Genomic DNA, 19,737 nt, shown 5'->3' with positions numbered 1-19,737 from the left:
ATATATATATATATATATATATATATATATATATATATATATATATATATATATATATATATATATATATATATATATAAACCTAGTGGCATTTTGTTCTTCAATAATACCTTTTGTACTTAATACTTCATTAGATATTTGTTTATCCTAAGGACATTTGGACATCCAGGAGAACTAAAAAATAGATCAATGTCTACATGGTTTTTTTTATCTTTCTTCTTGATTGAATGGGGTCATACAGTATTTTGTTAACATAGTTCAAATTCCCTTATTCTCTATATCAAGTATATGAATAAATGGTCCTCCATTATACAGCACAAGAAGGTTGTTCTGCAGTTCTTCCAATGTTAAGAAAAATGAGAACCATTATTGTCAGATGAAAAAAGTTTAAAAAAAAAAACAACCCATTGGAAGAGTGAAGACGTTTTGTTTCCCATCCAGGAAGCTTTTTCAATTCATTATGTCATAAATAGTGTTGAGTTTGAAAAACAAAGCCTTGTTTTGGCCTAGAAATTGAACCCGACAAACGGGTTCTCCCCCTTGGGAATGGGCAGTTTTTGGGTTCTTTAGAACCAATGGGAAACAAACAAAGGAAACAAAGTCCATTGGATTGTTTTGTTTTTTTTACTTTTTTTGGAATAACTATGACCTAGTTGACTGAGAATCTTCACCAGTATTATTGTCAGATGTTTCAGGGATTTAAATTAAATATTTAATTGAAAAATGTAACCCAGAAAAATTAGAATCGAAAAAAAGGCCTTTGGTATGCCCACTTAAACCCGACAATAGGATCATGAAATGTAGCACATAAATGGACTGAAAAACCCGTTTAAACCTGCAAACAAACAGGTTTTAGTGGCGGTGGGAACAGCTCACTGACCCAAACATCGGACCTGGGGCAACTCACTAATTTACGTGATAAAATTGAGCACAACAAATTTATGTCACATCATCGCACCAGTCGTGTCTGACAAAACAAGACAAAAAAAAACTGCTTGCATTCGATAAACATTTGACAGCATTGTAAAGGTGAATTAGGATAGACTAAAGAGCCAACAAAATAAAGCAAAGCAAATCCATGGCTCCCTTCCATGTTGCTTTCCATTGTTTACTTTCCAGATTTCTGTCGCATTGGTGACATCATCAATGCTAACGCAGTGATAGCATCACAAGACATGAAGTGGTGGAGGGACAGAGATCATTCAGCGGGCAATCAGACCCAGCTTTGTTTGCCAGTAGGAAGAGACCATATGCGGATTGTTAGTGGGTCAACCCGTGTTTGAAAAACCAGTGTTAACCAACACATTTCAGTGGGAAAGAGTCTTAAGAGACCCTGGTTGCTTTGATAATGGCTTTCAGCCCATTAGCTCTATTGTCTCCTATGCTTCTATCTAGACAGTATAGAAAATAATCTAGATTCTTCATAGGATTGATAGCTATTGTGTTTGTTTATCACCCAAACAAACAAAATAGCTATGCTTAAATGGATAAACTTTTCCCAATATGATCCAAACGTCGGTTGACCAGAAACTCTTGGTTTATATGGACAGTAAATAAATCATGACATGCATGAAGCGTTTGATCGAATTAGACCTTTTAAGGTTCTGGGGGAATGGCCAATTTTTCCAGAAATGCTTTAGTAATAGAAATAGAGACTGCCTGTTTTGTAAACAAACCTACACTTGTCTGCTCATCCTCAACTTTAGCAACTCTTTGTTTATTTGGTTCTTCAGTCATACCTGATTATGTAGTTTTTTTTCCATCATGGACCTTTGTCTTATTGTTTTCCATTCTTTCGTTTTTGGATGTCATTTTAGTTAGGGGTTCATTGGTACCTTATCCTAACACCTCTTCGCTATAGGTTTAGAGGGCAGGATGGCATGTTCATCCCCTCATTACATTTAGTGCCATCTCCTCCACCAAGGACCAGGAGACAGTGGTGAAGATTAGGAGTAAAAAGAAAACATAACGTTAATGTTGCAGATATGCGCAGTGGAGATTATTTTCCTCCAAAAATCCATACAGGTGTGTACATCACCGCCAATCGAATGGCGACTGGAAAAACCCCCTTCTCTCTTTCGAAATGAATTCTCTTTCAAACAGACCAAATTGGATTCCAATTATCAGTCAAACATGTTAAAATGAAACATTTCTGATCTCATCAGGCCGGCAATCCAATTATTTTTGTCCATGTAAACATAGCTACTAATACCACGGTTGTTAAAACAGATAAATCTACTTAAGATGTTCTTAAAAAATGATTTAGGGATGCTTAACACTAGAAATGCAACCCCTATTAACCATGTCCTGGATAAGTGTCCATGATGCTTTACTATAAGCCAAAACTCCAAACTCCTAAATAAACCTTATTTCACAATCTTGACTAGGCTGCAGTTTTTAATTATGCTTGAACACCATATTCTGCTCTATTTTTCTCTTCCGCTCAACTTTCCATTAATATCCTTGGATGCAGTTCTGTGTAAGCAGCTGGTTTCTTTAGCAATGATCTTGTGTGGCATACCCTCTTTATGCTAATTGTCAGTGAATATCTGCTGGACAAGTGTAAAAAAAACGTTGTCTTTCCAAAGAATTTGTAGGTCACAAGGTTGTCAGAATGTAATGTTTAAGCATCCAAATCCTTTGTTACTGTTAATAAACAATTTCTAACCTTTTTTAAGAATTTTTTTTTTTTCATTTTACTGTTAGTAATAATCATCAAAAGAAACAGAAATAAACACTAAATATATTATTTTTAACGCATATGAATTTAACATTTTAAACTGTATGGAAAAAGAGGCTTTTGTTCAGATTTTGCACCTATATATCCACAAGTAAGGCCAAAAATATAAATGTCTAACATAAGCAATTAGTTATTTCACAGAAGCACATGGGAATTCACAGAATTTTAAACATATTTTAGAGCAAAGAGTACATTGGCATTGAAGATGTTGCTTCCATAACTTCTATGGCAGGAAATCCATCACTTATACTAGACATACAAATGTCCCATTTTTAGCATATCATCATCATAATCATCATCATCATTACTGTGACCTTTCGACTCCTGTTACAGTTAGTAAAGTTTCTTTTTCAGATAACACAAAGAATGTAAGCTTATGCTTCTGAAATGGCATTGTTAGCTAAAAACACTAAATCTGAGAAAGGGGTGCAAAAAAGCCACAAAATTAATGAGGGAGCTCTGGATTGAATGGTCACCAGTTCAGTTTGAGCTCAATTGCAACAGACATTTAGTTCCTGTTTAAAAATGTAAGTATTTATTGTATTAGTATATTTTTCTTCAATCTTGCATTCATTCATAATGATCAACTTCTCTAAAAAATAATCATGGGAGAAGCAAGCTGACTAATTTCAGACTTAACTGCCTATATAAAAACGTGTATTTTTCAGAACCGGCGGTGACTGTGAGCAATGTATGGGAGAGTGAGTAAAAGCCTGTTTGAACAGCATTACAAAACAGATGGCCCCTATCATTACCAGAGTGACTAATGGCTAAACCACAAAACCATACATTCAATCCAGGTTTAGCACAGGAGAGACTGCATAATGTCTGCTTCTTACTCGCGTGGTTGCCATATTGACCCGCCACAACCCAATATATGATTGATTTATTTCACACTTAATGACACATGGCTAGACAACTGTACACATTATATCAAACTAACAAAAATAAAGGAATACATTATTGAAACGCAGGAAGGGTAAATGCCATTTAACATATGAAAGTTACACTGTAAAAATGTGAATCTTACAATTGTCATACAACCAGACATTATTTATTAATATACTGTACATTTTCACTCACTCCAATCATCCTCAAATGAATGCTTAATCTCTTTTCTTAAATGCTGCTGAAGATGTATAATCATCATTTTGGCAGCATTCTGCTGCAGGAGAACACAGGTTGTATTAAATTCCAGCCTGAAAGCAATTATCCAGCTATGATCAGATTCAAATAACACAATGTCAATACTTTATTTTTACCAGTACAGGCAATTGCATTGGATAAATTTGTTATACTGGTGAAACAGTATTTTGCCAACATTTGACACTGGCATTTACGTATCAGAATGTATCGTTTTAAATACCATGAAGTCGGCTTTTACAAAATACATAATACACTCTCAAAACACAAAAGGTTTGCAATGATGATTATTACTGAACCAACAGATGAAAGTTTGTCAAACAGAGATCTGCGTTTGCTGTTCTACAACCTAAATGGTCACGAAAGCCAATTGAGAGATTCACAATGAGTGTTGCAATTGAGCCCTTATGTTTCTGAGAAGTAGCCAAATTTAAAACATAACATACCTCCACCTGTCACCGCCCCTGATTATTCACAAAGAAGAAACAAACTATACCAGCTTATACATCCATCCCAAAATATGTGTGCATTGGAGTCTGCAATGATACATATTTAGATGAAAATATATTTATATTATTTGTGGATTTTTCACAGTAGTTTGTACTGCACTGTACCTTTTTGTCCATCTATTATGCCTACATAATTTTCATCTTTAGGGAGTCTGTTGAGTCACTTAAGAGTGTGGCTCATGTATTTTCTTTTTCTTTTTTTTTTTTTGAGGAAGAAAAGGTCTCTTGAATTTTACTCTGTAACATCTCCATCCTGCGATGTGGTAAGTGCTGTGCGTAACTTTCATCTCTGCTGGCCAACAACAATTTGAGGAGCGAATTACTCTGACAGACTAGTTTGTCTCTTTTTTTTCCTATGAGAATACAGCTTGTAGAAACTGCAAAAAACATTTGCTTTGGCACAGATTTACATTGTAGCAATGGTCACTCCTTGATCTCCATGGCCATGATCGGTTCTACAAACACACTTGGGCCATAGTGGTAATCCTTGGCTCAGTACACTGTTAGGGTTAAGTCTATGTGTTTGTGTATTGCCGTGTCAATCCATCCTTTCTCCTGGTGTAAGGTCAATGCACTCTAGTGTCTTATTATTCCACACGTAAACCCAACATCAATTCCTTCCCTGTCTTTGAGTTCTGCTTGCTCACCCTTTCTTCACACACTTTTATTTTTTTTAGATCTGGGTTTCTTGGACATTTTCCTTGGAGCTCCCCTTGAAGAGTAGTGGTTCCATTTGGGGATTCTGGTTTTGGCCCATGAAACCCTTGATTGATCCATGTAAGCCCATAGTCGGCATGGGTAGAGACATGGGCAGTGGTGGGGACATAGAACTGGGAATTGTGTTGGTGCCATTGCCTGATGTAGAGAGCAAATTTGATGTAGATATTGGGACTGATGTACAGGAAATAGGGTTGTCCAGGCCATGCTGGTTCTTACTGTTGAGGATTCCACCTGGTCCCATACCGTCTGTGATACTGAGACCCATCACGTTGTTGTTGAAATGGTGTGTTTTGTAGTAATGGTTGAGGGTATCTGTGCGACCAATATTTGGAAGGTTGACTACTTCTGGGTGATGTATTCTTAAGGTTCCTTCTGCACTCGTGCCAGAATTTATTGTTGAACCCCCAGAGATTCCACTTCCAGGCCCAGCTCCAATTTCATCCTCTACATTGACAATCTCAATTGCTCTTGCTGGACCATGATGTTTGTGTAGTTGGTGCTGCTTGCGAAGTTTGTAGAAGACCACCAGCATTACAGCTGCCATAAAAGTAATGGCCACAAAGCAACCAATGATGATCTTGGTTGTTTTCATTACATCATCCAGGCCTGGAATGTTAGTTACATCCATTAGAGACACGGTCACCGCATTTTCAGTAGATCTGGGTGACAGTGAGGACAGTGAAGACAGAGATGGTGATATAGTAAAGCCAGACTGACCGTCCACCCCTCGTTGACCAGTAGGCTTAGGGGAGCCAACAAAGGTCTCGTTTACATACTGTCTTGCTGAGTTCTCATCTTCTCTTGGCTCCACTGATTCAACTGTGACAGTGGTGAAATAACTGTAGCCATTAGTAGGGTCAGAAGCAGATACATTGAGTACAGCAGTTGCCGTGGTATTTCCAGCAGAGTTGGTTACCATGCAGGTGTACTGCCCAGTGTCCTGCACGGTCACATTTGTGAAGTTCAAGGTTCCATCATGAAGCACTGAAATCCTAACTCGATATGATCCATGTGTCATCAGAGTACCATTGGGGGTGAACCAGTTCACAGATGTCATTGAGGTTCCAGTACGACATTTCAGCTCTGCAGCCATGCCCTCGGTTACATTCAGATCAGTAGGTGGTTCCACAATTACTGGAGCATAGCAGACAAAGTGGGTCTGATCCAGCTCTCCAATGTACTTTCCTTTCAAGCCTGGAGGGGCATGGCAACGAGCACAACATGTGGTGTTGCTTGGAACTGTTTCTTTTAGCCACCAGCTGAGCCACAGGACATCACAGTTGCAAACCCAAGGATTATGGTTGAGATGTACTCTCTCCAACTGGTGTAAAGGGGTGAAGAGATCATGGGGCAAAGAATGCAGGGAATTGTGGGAGAGGTTGAGCTCCTCCAAGTTCTTTAGGTCGTCAAAAGCATTGCGTTCAATTACAGATAATCTGGAGTGCATTAACCAAAGCTTTCGAAGTGACACAAGTCCCTGAAATGACCCAGGACGAACAATTCCCAGCTGATTTCCTGATAGCTCCAACTCCTCAAGACGTACAAGTGGGGTAAGGTTGGGGATGTCCTTTAAGCCACACATGCCAAGATTCAAAAAGCGCAGATTAACCAGACCTTCGAAGGCAGCCTCTGAGATGAAATCCAACTTCCTGAGTTCCCCCAGATCCAGACGCCTTAATGAGGGAACTCTATTAAAAGCAAAGGCTGGCAGCGTCTCAATGGGATTGTTTCGTAGCCATAGTTCTCTTAGTTTGCTAAGGTACTCAAAAGCTTGAGTTGGTACCACTGTGAGACGGTTGTCAAAAAGCTCCAATGTGTTCAGGTTGGGGAGGCCATTGAAAGCTCCAACCTCAATTTGTCGAATGTGGTTCTTGGAAAGCTGGAGAATTTCCAGATGCCGCAGATGCTTGAATGTGTCAGACTTGATCACCTTGTATAAACAAAGAAGAAAAAAAGACATATTGTAGCAACATCAGAATTATTATAATCAAAACACCTTTTAATAGAACATTAGAAGCCCAAACCATCTTTACCTGAATTGAGTTCTCTTGTAGATTGAGGTATCTTGTGTTTTCTGAAATGTTGTCTGGAATTTGGTCCAAACTCTTCCTTGTACAGATGACCCGGCTCGCTTGATTGGAGCACGAGCAGGGGTTGGGACATGGTGGCGCAGCCTCTGTCAGCTGGGGTCCATGGTGGTGAAACCACAACAGGAGCTGGACCAACCAGAGGAGGGGGGAAGGGGTGCAGGGGTTGGTCACCATGACAAGACGCATGGCAACTGAGTCATGACCCACCCCTAGTACTATAATATTGATTAGTCACCTCCAAAAGTGTCAATTAAGTGCTTGTCTTTACATTCATGGTCTTATCGGAGTTTGTCTGTTGAGGAGTCACTTCAAAAACTCGAGATGTTCACTTTGCTCATATTTTCTCAGGAATCAGACTTGTATTTTACTTGTCTCACTGAAATATGTCCTGCATTTTGCAACCAAAGTAGTTATTAAGCTAAGGGAAAGCCCCGTCCCTGTGGAAATTCTTGCTTTTCACTGTGGGAAGAAGGAAACACACAGACAAAAAAGAGAAGAAGTGAATGCACAGATCAAGCAATTTAACATTTGTCTAGATGCAAGTATTTCCTGAATCCATACAGATTACTATGTCATAAGGTTTGTCTGATTAAGCATTGTCTCTGATGCAAGTGTAGCTAACAGGGCAAATGATTTGTTCTTGTTTGATGTTGAGCCAAACACCGGGGTCACGGTTTGTGATTGTTTAGTCATTGAATTACCAGGTGTAATTCTAAACTACAGATGAGCAAAACCCTGAAATGTTGTGTCCTTCTGCCAAAAATATGTTATACTTAAACAAAGGAAAAAAGTGTGGCAGAGAATTTCAGGAGTTTTATTTCACCATATTGATAGGGCTAACTAAAGATTTGGGTCTAATATATTTATATATTTTTATTTGATCCTTTGGACTTACTCAAACAAAAACAAATAAGTAAACAAGGCCCTATTGCCATGTTGCTAAAAACCAGCTGGTTCGTTATGTCAGAACAGTGATGCACATCTCCAGCCCTTGAGATCTACTATCCTACAACTGTTAGATGCATCACTTTTCCAACACGCCTGAATCAGATGACTGGCCTGCAACCAGGAATATGCACAGTTATTTGCTGCCGATGATGCGAGAGTTCAGCCATTTATTTAGATGTGTTGGAGAAAAGATGCACCACAAAGTTGCAGCTTACACGATTTCAAGGAGTGGACATGGGGACCCCTGTGTTTAAAAATGTTTTTTTAGCTGTTGCAAAATTTAGGATTGATGATTAGAGGAAAGAAAAGGTTATTTTGTATTATTTTTAAAAAGCTTATAAATTAAAGCTATAACTCATTAAACATGGTCATTTTAATTTATAGAATACAATACAAGGTGGGTCACTAAATTAATATGGTGGTTGTTACCACCTTTATTCCTTCTTCTGGGTGCTGCGGCTGACAATCATAGAGCCCTAGCATAGTATGAAAAACTAGAAACCACATGTTTGTGTATCAGATTTTAATTAGTGGTATTGGGTGATAATGACTTATACTTGCCATTTTATATCAATGCACATGCTGTGTACAGCATTCCATATTTAAGTCCTACAAAGATTTATGTTAACAACCTTTAAAAAATTTTTAATATTTCAAAGAGAAGCGTTTATAAAAGTGCTTTGTACTCTTGTCGTTTGTGGTTAGACGAATGAAAAAAATATTTTCAAACAGAAACTTATGCAGAAATCAATAAACTCTAAGTTTAGACATCCCTGGGCTGCATGAGGCACAATGATTGAATTGATAAAGTGCTTATTGTTTATTCAAACACCTCATGCTTGACACTTTAACTTTAATGGTCACATGGCTTTAATGTCTCGGGGGAAAATAAAAAAAATCAAGAAGGCATCTGTGTTTAACAGACATTCATTTTGATCATCACTATTCTGTTTGAGAGCAACCTCTTTGTGTAGTTTTTTTTCCAATTTCTTTATCAAACTGGGGTTCTTTCATCAGTATCATACATAGCCAGTTCTCAGCATCTGTTTTCCTGTGCAGCAGCGATGCATTCACCCCTAGGAACATGGTTGCTGTGGCAACCTGCTCACTCACCATCTTGTGTTTTTACTGTCCAGTCGCCTTATTCGACGCCACTGCATTTAGCTAAGCTTGATGTGTGGTTGCAAAACAAACCAGCAGCACCTGTTTAGTCTAAATGACCAGATATCTGCTTTAATCCGTGATTCCTAGCAATTCTGGTCAAAAGCTACGGATAAAGACAAAGAGTGCTTCTGAATCTGATCAGTCTGAACCTTGGCCTTCAATAAGAGAAGCGGAAGCAGATCTGGCATCTCTGTGAAATCTGAGGTTGAAGTCAAGATGAGTCATTACTGAAATTATCATTCGAAGAAGTGATAAAGCAGTTTTTCTAAAAGCTAACACTAAAAAATGTGACAAAAATAGGCCTTTTTTAGATGGTGAGCACATCCCACATCTTCTGTTTGACAAACACATTGGTAACCCCCTCCGTTTCTATTTACATTTAAAATATCATTGGAAAAAGCTCTCTTAAATTGTTTTTATTTTAGTGTTATTCTCATCTTTTTTGACCAAATAACATATGCAGAGAATGGATGTAGCATTACAGTGAATTGTGAAATAATAAAGTGTTTTTTACATTCAACCAATAACAGAACACCAGCTCTATCAGCAGACAAAATGTGCTTTTTCCAACAGTGAATGGGCTGAAAAACAGATTAAGTAGGTAGCTGGCTATTGAGCCATAAGGTTTTGGGCATGTATTTATTTTTTATTAATAGGTAAGGTGTAGAAACTGCATATTACACATTTCCAAAAATGGCATATCATGTGAGGGGTTTTAACTGTCTGACTTTCTCGTAAATAATTATTGTCTTCACCCCACAACCAACTAAAATCCTTAAACCGTCAGCTATTGTGCAAGCTTCAGTCACAAACTCTAAGCCCATCTTTTGGTTGTATTTATAGTGTCCTTGTTACATTGCTACCTACAGGCCTGGCATTGTTATTGTCATTGACAACATTTTTAGAAATGATGCAATGTTTCTAAGAAACTGTATAGAAACTGAGAACCCAAAGGTAATTCTGAAAATAGATTAGTTTTACTTGGAATTTGAGGCTAACCAAGCAATTATGCGTAATTCTATCCATTCATCCATTTTCTGTACCAAAAGTGTGTAGTAACTGGTAACATTTACACTAAGTTTTAGAAAATAATGTAATTTTGTAATAATCTACTTCTACTTTACAATACTTTTTACTTTTATCTAAGGAATATTCTTATGAGTGTAACTTAACTTATTTGAGATCAGGTGAAAATACAATAAACAGTGCAGATATTGTAGCCTATCTTCTATACACTTTCCTTATATATATGGAATACTTAGTGTTAAGAATAGTTTTAGATGTTTATGTTTGGAAACGTTTTCCTTCTGCCTGCAGTTGTAACTTTGTAATCGTGTTATCTATTTGTATTAATTTTAAAATACCTGATTTTGAACATAATACTGTCTAATTAAATTATTTTAAACATTAAATCCGTTTTTAAGAGCCAATAATTACTCAGTATTTTAGTAGCCATTTTACCCACTAAGATGGTGGATGACTACTTTCTATTTTTACTGGAGTAAAAAAATTATTAAAGTACACCACTAAATATTCTGGTACAATACCCAACTCTGCTTTATACCCTCTTATATATAAGACAAAAAAATCTTGATACTTATAAAGGGCCATTCATTTGGGTGTTTTTAACAACACATTATATTTCAACAAAGAATGATACTGTATATGGATACCTGTTAATTTTACCTACCATCCTCACATTTTCCTTTTAGAACCTAAGAGGAACAGTCAATATATTGATGCTGTTTGTTTGATTTGTTTTTAACAATCTAGAAAACCACTCCAACTTCTCTAAATCTCTTACTTCACTGTGACATATTGAAATCGTCTTTCTTATTTCTCCAGATATATTCCCCTCCTTGGATTTAGCTGTTTTTTAACGTCAAGAGCAGATTGCAACCGTGTAAATATTGATTCTTTGATTTGATCCGAGCACAAGCACAGGGTCGTGAAAGACAAATTAGCTGCAAGCTGCTGACCAACTACTACAAAACCAATCACATTATGGGTCTGCAAAGAAAGAAAATGTTTTGTCATTATAAGACAAGAACAAAAAAGCCTGAGACCTGTATTTATACATCATGTATTTACTAATGACGGGGAAGAGCACAAAGCTGCACAGGTGCAGCAGGGCCAACATCATCTACTGTAACTATGACAACGCTAGATTGATTCAGGACGTGGGAATCGAGGTAGGAAAGGGCGCATTTCCACCAGCATCTTATAAAACCAGATCTAAATAACAACATGTCTTTTTCTGTCGTCTTCTGACTATTATGAAAGTTGTTTTTTTTTTTTAGATTTTAAAGATAATCACCAAAAATAATAACAAAAATGAATCACTTCAACCGTTTTTACCTGCAGCTCCCATCCAAATCTGCAATTTCACATCATCTTATAGCCGCCAGCTTGATATCTCCTTACAATAGCACAGAATGGCCTTATTCATCTATGCAGCTGCGCTCGCCACACGGCGCACCTTCTCTGGGAACGCAATTGAAATTCTGAATAGGCCTAATTCTGCACATGCTGCATTACAAAATGGCTTGCATCCATTCTCTCATCGCGTAATGACAACACGACTGCACCCACTATATACATATTCATTGTTATTTTTTGTTTGTTTGTTTGTATGTTTAGTTTTTCCTTTTATTTTCTTAGGAAAAACAGGCCCAGTGCGCGTGTTTTTAGGCTTATATAAGGGTATGTTGAAATGGAGTTGCTATATTATATGATAAAATCATAAGCTATTAATCATTTACCAGACATGTATTGCATCTTTAACCTTTCGGATATTTATCAAATCTGATGACTAATTTAAGCATAGTTACAGATAAACAAGAAAACTGCACAATTACGCAGAGCATCAGTGTCTTTTTTCTACCTGTGTCCAAAAAAATAAATAAATCTTAAAACAGTACATACCTTTAATATTCGGCGTCTGCATGCGGCGTAATGTCTGCGTCCCTCTCTCCCTTTCGTGCCCCCTCTGCGATCGTGCCTTTCCCCCCCTCCACAACCTCGCTATCTGTCTCTCCTTGTCTCTCCCCTAAATTGATTCGCTTGTTTCCACGGCTGTGAGCTGGCTCTTGTTCTTGTAAGCCAGATCCGCAGCGCCAACGCAACGCAGGGGGGCTACAGTGCTGGCAGGTTAAAGATGAACACAATCCACACACACGCGCAGAACAGGCGGGAGGGAGCGATGTAAAAAAAATAAATAAATAAATAAAAATAAGGAGAGAGAGAGAGAGGGAAAAAAGATCAGATTACGTGCCGATGAAGAAAATGATGTTATAATTGTCACATTTGGGGAACGAGGTCGGGGACGAGCGCATCGATGCGTCTTATCCTTGGAGAGGAGCGCAGCGAACGCGACGTTGGCCGCTGGGCAGAGCGGTTTGCGTCCAGCGCGCGGGTCTTTACGCACTTTCCGTATGTTTCCGAGAGAATCCCACTAAGGCATAATTGGAGTGGGGAGATGAAGCTGCGATCGTCTGAAGCTTGGAGAATAAATCAAAGCGTAATACAGCTAGAATGATGAGATTTTTATTTAACTATGCAGGTTTTGTCTCGCATCCCTGCTGCAACATAAGCTCTCTGGATACTGAGCAGCTGTATAGTCATATTTATCAATATGACTCAGCAGCACTGAAATATCAGTTGGACAATGTGAGTCAGTGTGTTTTTCTGCAGATTAAATGAAATTTAAGATTTTCTTTTTTTTTCTTTTCAGTTTTTTTTTTTTTATTGTATGCAAATCACCAGATTTAATTTGGTTCTGGTTCCAGTTGTCCCCACAAAATTGTATGTATTTATTTCAATAATGTGAAAAATCAACACAATGTTATTCAAACTATGATGGAAAGAAGAAAGGAAACAAGTTTTTTTTTGTTGGTTTGGGATTTTTTTTCCAGTAAGTCCCGTATTTTTTTACTTCCTCTTTACTGCGAACATTGTATAACAGATCCAGTGCAACCTAACTTAACTTGAGACTAAAAATTGTTTGCATAATACTGTGTACTTTATTTCAGTCTAAATAAAGCAATTCTGTGAAGGCCTATAATACAGAATGTATGTGTGATGAGAATATATAACCTGAACTTCCCATGACAATAGTGAAACATGGGAGAGGCAGCATTATGCTGTGGCAATGCTTTAGCTGTTTGGTGTTAATAATAGAAAGAATTGATTGGACGACAGCAGTCCAGGAAGTAACGTTACTGTCTTGATAGTCGGATAGTCTTGATAAAAAAAATTAAAAAAACAATAAGTAAATTCCTTCTGCATTCTAGAAAGATATTGCTGCTGCAACTTAAATTAATGCTTCGACTGGAAACAAGTAATTGGATTAAGTTTGTCCAATTCATTTAAGCTTTTAACTTATAAACTTAATTAATTAAGTTAGATCAATTTGATTCAATTGTTAGCAATTTGAGAAATTTAATTGTATTTTCTTTTTAAAGTGTGACAGTACAGAGTTTACTGGTATCACATGTTTTTTTTTAAATCTCTGTATACATTTAGCTATTCTATGATGGCCTCAGGGGTTCTTAAGGAAATATTAATGAACAAGTAGCATCATGAAGACTAATGAACACAGCAGACAGGCCAGTCTCTTTCTAAGTTATAAAGAGAGAACTTCCAAAAAGCCAGATTTCATGTGGAAATCAAGCTTTTTGGAAACATGGCATGAAGAAATTAGTGGTTGACAAAAAAGTCACAAAGATTCATGTTGAGATTTTGACACAAGTCATTCAGAGGAAATGAAAACAAATGGAAGAAAGTGCTCTGATTAGCCAAGACCAAAACAAAACTTTAAGCCACTGTCCACACATTCTCATTATCAGTGCGTATGAAAACGTACGAAAAGTTATGCACACTATTTCGTACGTTTTGGACGTTTTTCCTCAAAAAAGGGAAAACATGCGCTGGCAGACAGAAAAAAAAAAGCAGATCCGCGGATGGACGTAAAACTGGGAAAAACAGTGCAATCATCACTTATTCATGTCTCTAACTATGTTGCTTGCTGTTTTATATCTTAGGGTNTTAGGGCTACTGCGTGTGGTGGAAAACTATTCATCTTTCTGAATATTTTTTTTAAATATTCTGTTTCAATTACTTTTCATTTGAACTGATTTGACTTTTTTTTTTACTGTTTTAGCTTATCTGTGTTTTGCTTGTATATTTCAATTTTACTGTTGTTTTCAGTTGTATGTACAGCAATTTGATGACCTTGGTTATTTTAAGAGTGCTTTATAAATAAAGGGATATAATCAGAGCTGTCAAAAGTATTAATGGTTATCACTCAAGTAGAAGTAGAAATCCTATTGTTAAAAAACAAATTTGTAGACATTAGAGTATGAACTTTAGCTTTTTACTCAAGTAAATGAATCATTTTCTCAGGCTTAATTTTCTTATTTTTGCACTAATGGTCACAGCATCAAATGTAACTTTGCATCATCTTAAAAACTTTTTTTTTTTTTTGGTACATGGCTAAGGACAAGCTGGTGCTGCACCGGGTCCAACCACAAAGAAATGAATTGTCTTCATAAAACAAATTATTTTTATGTTTTTTTTTTTTTTTTTTTTTTTTTTTTTTTTTAAGTACAAACAGGCCACAAAAATGGAGATCAAATGAAACAAGACTAATGAGTCTACTTTTTAAAATGTAAGAAGTAGAAAGACGAGATTATTTCAAAAAAGTTTAGGGAGTAGAAGTAAAAAGTTGTGTAAAAAGTAATTACTCCAGTAAAGTATAGATAGCCTGAATTTCTACTTAAGTAAGGTAACAAAGTATTTGTACTTTGTTACTTGGATTCTTTTTTTCAGAAAAGAGAGGGCTGGTAGTTAGGGTTTAAGGCTGCAAAACAGTGGAGACAGCAAACCCTTTATCCTCCATCTTGACCCCAACACTCAAAATTATTGCCACAACTACAATTGGATGCTATTTGACCTAAAATGAACTGGGAATATGTGGCAAAATTTAAAACAACATGTTCACAAACAAACTATTCATCCATTATAAGTTTAAACTATTATGCAACAAAGGTTTAAATTTCAATTATTTAAATACCCAAAGCTATCAGAGAAATACCGCAGCTGTCACAGCAGGATAATATATACGTGTTGGCTAAGGAAGGCTAAATACTGAGGTATTCAAAACATATTTTTTTAACTTTAAAACCATTTGTTGATTTTGTACTTCTTCCTCTTGCTCTAAAATAAAGTAAAAAATAAAGTAAAATATATAAAAGTTTGTGTTGTATGTATATGTATATGTGTATGTTCATTATGAATGCCCAGTGCTAGGGCGTGCATTTAGTAATGGCCAGCTAAGATTAAATCTTGCTAACTAATGATGTCTGTTTTCTGCAGACTTTGCATATGTCTACTTTTGCCCCTAAGCTTCAACAGTAGATTTAATGCTGTAAATAAACAAAGCTGCCTATGCGTTTAGTTGTTGTCAGCATCCAGACTTGAGAAGCAAAAAAGTCGGTCAGCTTTGAGCTTTGTACATGACTAAAAAACCCAACGCTCAGTCTTGAAAATGTTCCTATAGTAAGCATTTTGTGAGCATCTATCAGATGCCACCAACAGTGCGCTGCATGTTTTAATTAGTAGGACCATCAACAAGATACCACTCCTACAGTTAGTGGCCTCCCTCTGTTGATCTTTGCCATGCTTGTGTCTACATGTGTGGACAGCCTTTGGTTTAGGTCTTAGTTCAAAGGCAGAGAAGCTTCCTTTTATAGCTTTTCATAAAACTTGGTGGGTAAAAATAAATTTGTGCCCATTTTTGGTCTTTCTTAGCACGCACTAAAGGTCAAAGAACCAAAAAGGCCACTGATGCTTCAGAAAGACCCCCCAGATATATACTTTCTCTCCTCCTCTCCATCCCTCTCTTCTTTATATGCCCCCCCCCCCCCCCCTCTCTGTGAATGCGGTAGCGACCATTGTCCTCCATCCACTAGCTTTTGCTGAAAGCTGCACAGCAATGAGGTCTCTGTGCCTTTTTGCCTCTCCTTCCTCTCCCCTCCCCCCTCGGCTGGCTCCTTCTTTCTCTCTCCCATCTACCTCTCACTCCTTTTCTCTCTCGTTCTCCCTCTATCTCTCCCCCTCTATTAAATTTCCAGTCACACAGTGGTGCAGAGGATATTCCTCCTTTCCCTCTTCTCCTAACCCCCTCCTCTTTTCTCGTTCTTCCCTCAGCCATGTTAAAAATCTTCACCTACATCCAGTCCTCTGGTCCAAACTGCCTATCAGCGCTTTTTCTGTCACTTGTTTTCTTTTTCTCTATATCTTTTTGCCTTCCGCACCATTTAAAACGATTCCATGCCAAACCCACCCTGCGCCTCTGCTCCCCTTCCTTCCCCTCTTTCCACTGTGTGTCCTCTCTGTGTCATTGCACATTGAATCTGATATCCCTCTTATGGATGTATGGCATGCTTGTGTGTGTGTGTATAGGAGCAGTGGATAAGAGCAATGGAGAAGGGCATGCATTTGTGCACATTAAATGGACAAACACTCATTGCTGTATTGCCTGTGTCATCAGTACAGCAAGGGTCTTGGAGTGAAAACATAGGGAAGGTAGCTAATCCCACAATCCATAGGATGGATGCACGCTTTCCAACTACAACCCAAACCCTATAAACTCTTAATGCTGTGTTAAGAAGCCACAGGGGAGGAGAAGAGGAGGCTGATGTGGATTTGGCAGCAACATGCTAGAAACAAGACATATGTGGCATGCTGATAGCACCAGAGAGGTGCTGCTCACACTGAGGAAAAGCTTTGGAACGGAGCTGGTACCCATCAGTCAATCAGTCTCTCAGCTACACCCCCAATCTAAATCTGGGCGACCAAATTACTGCATGCACTTCAAAGACTACATCTGTGCCTAATTCTCGTAAGAGATGCTCATAGAAGCAAAAAGTTTAAGCTGTATTTAATGTCCCTAACCCCCTAATTGGGATCATGAACCAAGTGATTTTTTTCTTTATTATTTTGTGACTATTTATAGAGTTGAAAACATTAGGTTGACTTATGTCCAAGAGAATAAAAAAGATACAAGAGAGAGATTCAACTTATTCATGGTGACATCTGTGTGTGTGTGTGTATGTGTGTGTGACAGAGAGAGAGGAGAGAAAATAGAGTGAAAAATCCGAGTGTCACAGTATCTTAGCAACTGCCTCCATCTCCTTGGAGACAAGAACTGACATCATTTCCTGTCTGCGAGAACTCACTTTTAGTTTGCACACGTTGTGTTTGTGCACATGGTTGTATATGCTTGGATGTGTGGGTGTTTGTATGTGTGGCAGGGTTTTCAAGTAAATATGCAGATGTGTGGCCTTATTTGTACAGAGATGGAAAACCAGAGCTCTAAGAAGTTTAAGATAAAGTACACTTGTGGGGTTAGGTATACAAAAAAGTTCCCATATTTGCTAAGTCTGGGATGTATTTTCCAGGAATTAAGAGTTTTTTTTTTATTATTGTTTTGCATTTTCTCTCTCATGATAAATGGTCTAAAGAGTTTGACCATTTCTTAGGTTTTTTTTGTTTATGCTCAGGTCAGCCATTACTGAAGCTGCTGTGTTTCAACTCAAGGCAAGCTCTAACCACCATCTTGTGAGCAACAAGGGTAACTGCACCTATGCCTCCCTTTCTTTTTAACCGGACACCCTTCTAAGTTTTGCCTCAGGAGACACACATTTGAATAAATGCTAAAACTACACTATATTAGTGTGATGCATTTTAGGACTGTTCTTTTTGTCTCAGCTAAAAAAAAAATCCATCCAAACCATGACACCGCCACCACCATTTTTTATGGTAGTGATGAGGTTGTAGGGTGAGGTGGATTGAGGTGGTAGCTTAGTTTACTGTAACCCAAAGCTCTGTAAAATCTGTTTTAGGAATTAAATTCTTAACTTGTATTTGATTGATTGCTTTTCCTTTATTTTGTTTTGAGGTATTTTTAAAAGAAAATAAAGATGATTTATTACAATATTTGTAGCATTGGTGCCCTTTTAACAAATAATTCACAAAGTTTATTCATTTATTGTCAATTTTCCCTATCAAGTTGGGGCACCACACTGGCTGTCAATTTGACCCTAAACGGAGCCTTGACTGCCATCTTGTAAGCAACAAGGTGTACTGCAACAAACCTTTTCAGTTTTATAAACTCGTCAAACTGCTATTGCAGTTATTGTATTTAAATGCAACAAATGTGGGTGAATGCAAAAAAAAAAAACTAAAGGAAAACAGCTGTTTGACTTTACTCATACTAAAAGTTAATAAAGTCTTTGTTTCTAATAATAAAAAAAGGTAATCTGTTTTTGCTACTGAGACTAAAACAAATTTAATGAATAGAACATTTGCGTATCAAACATTTATGGCAAAGAGATAATTTGGTGTCATATTACTGCATATTTTAGCAACAAAATTATATTTATTACCTTATGATCAATTCAGTGTAATGTAAAAAGAAAAAAAATCAGTTTTGTATTTTTTGTTAATAGAAAAAACAAATGGTAATCTACTCTGCTTTTTTGCTTCAGTTTACCATAAGTCATATAATCACTAATAATTGGATAAGCAGGACTTGTCTCCTAGGGATCTCAAATTGTTTCAACCTGTTTCTTTTCACACAGAAAATAAATTGCTGCAGATTTCTATTATTGTGCTTTGGGCAATTTCATACCTTTTGTCATCTGGCTCACTGTGTGGCAGCAAAATAAAATATTGATCATTACCGGATCAATATCCTGCTGAAAGACCCAGCAAGAACACTTTCAGTTTGCTGGCACATTCTGTTATATTTCAATTTATAATTTCCTGGTAATTTGTTCACTTTATGAAGGCATGCCTTAAAGAAGGTATCTTGAAAACAATAAAGGACCCTCAGCATTTCAGATCCTATACTACTTTAATAGTGGATATGTGCTGCTTTTCCAATTTTCATCTTTTGTTTTAAACATAGCCTTTGTTTAACCAGGATAATATTATCGAGATAAAAAAAACTTTTTTCAAGGGTGTTATAGCCAAGAAGCTGCAATAAATAAAGCACAGACTTATAAAGTTGAAAGTAAAAAAAAAACAAAACAAGTTAAAACAGGTATATGTTAATGAATCGAGAACTTTTAGTTTGAAAGTAAAAGCACTCAATCATTTAGTTTAAAAGGTTTGTTTAATGCAAAAGATTTTCACGGAGTGAACAAAAGTTTTCTTGTCCAATTATGTACAATGGACAGAAAGAAGCAGCATATTGTGTGAGCAAAAGGTATACAAATTGATCATTCTCAGTAGGATTACATATTATATATAGGCCAGAAGCAGTCCAAGTAATGCCCTGTAGATAAATGGTAACCAATGGGAATGTTTTCAAGCAGCCAAACCATACCATGCACCGATAAATATAAATGCTGAGTTG

General features: G+C 37.1%; 1 protein-coding gene across 1 annotated transcript; it reads right to left on the bottom strand.

The window, feature by feature from the left end:
* Nucleotides 1–2,752: 2,752 nt before the first annotated feature.
* On the bottom strand, nt 2,753–12,727 carry LOC107085023 (leucine-rich repeat-containing protein 4B-like). The gene is made up of 3 exons (XM_015375146.1): nt 12,240–12,727; nt 7,146–7,661; nt 2,753–7,042 (listed from the first exon to the last, which is right to left on the bottom strand). The coding sequence occupies exons 2-3, from the start codon at nt 7,386–7,388 to the stop codon at nt 5,066–5,068; spliced, it is 2,220 nt and encodes a 739-aa protein (XP_015230632.1). The 5' UTR covers nt 7,389–7,661; nt 12,240–12,727; the 3' UTR covers nt 2,753–5,065.
* Between the last annotated feature and the right edge of the window lie 7,010 nt (nt 12,728–19,737).

This window comes from Cyprinodon variegatus, unplaced genomic scaffold (assembly GCF_000732505.1).
Source record: "Cyprinodon variegatus isolate N-32 unplaced genomic scaffold, C_variegatus-1.0 Scaffold113, whole genome shotgun sequence".
NCBI classification, from domain to species: Eukaryota; Metazoa; Chordata; class Actinopteri; order Cyprinodontiformes; family Cyprinodontidae; genus Cyprinodon; species Cyprinodon variegatus.
This window is presented reverse-complemented; position numbering and strand designations above follow the sequence as displayed.

Coding starts and splice junctions, on each gene's coding strand:
- LOC107085023 (XM_015375146.1), bottom strand. CDS start 7,388: ATGCGTCTTGTCATGGTGACCAACCCCTGCACCCCTTCCCCCCTCCTC. Junction 7,043..7,145: donor TACAAGAGAACTCAATTCAG/GTAAAGATGGTT, acceptor TGTTTATACAAG/GTGATCAAGTCTGACACATT.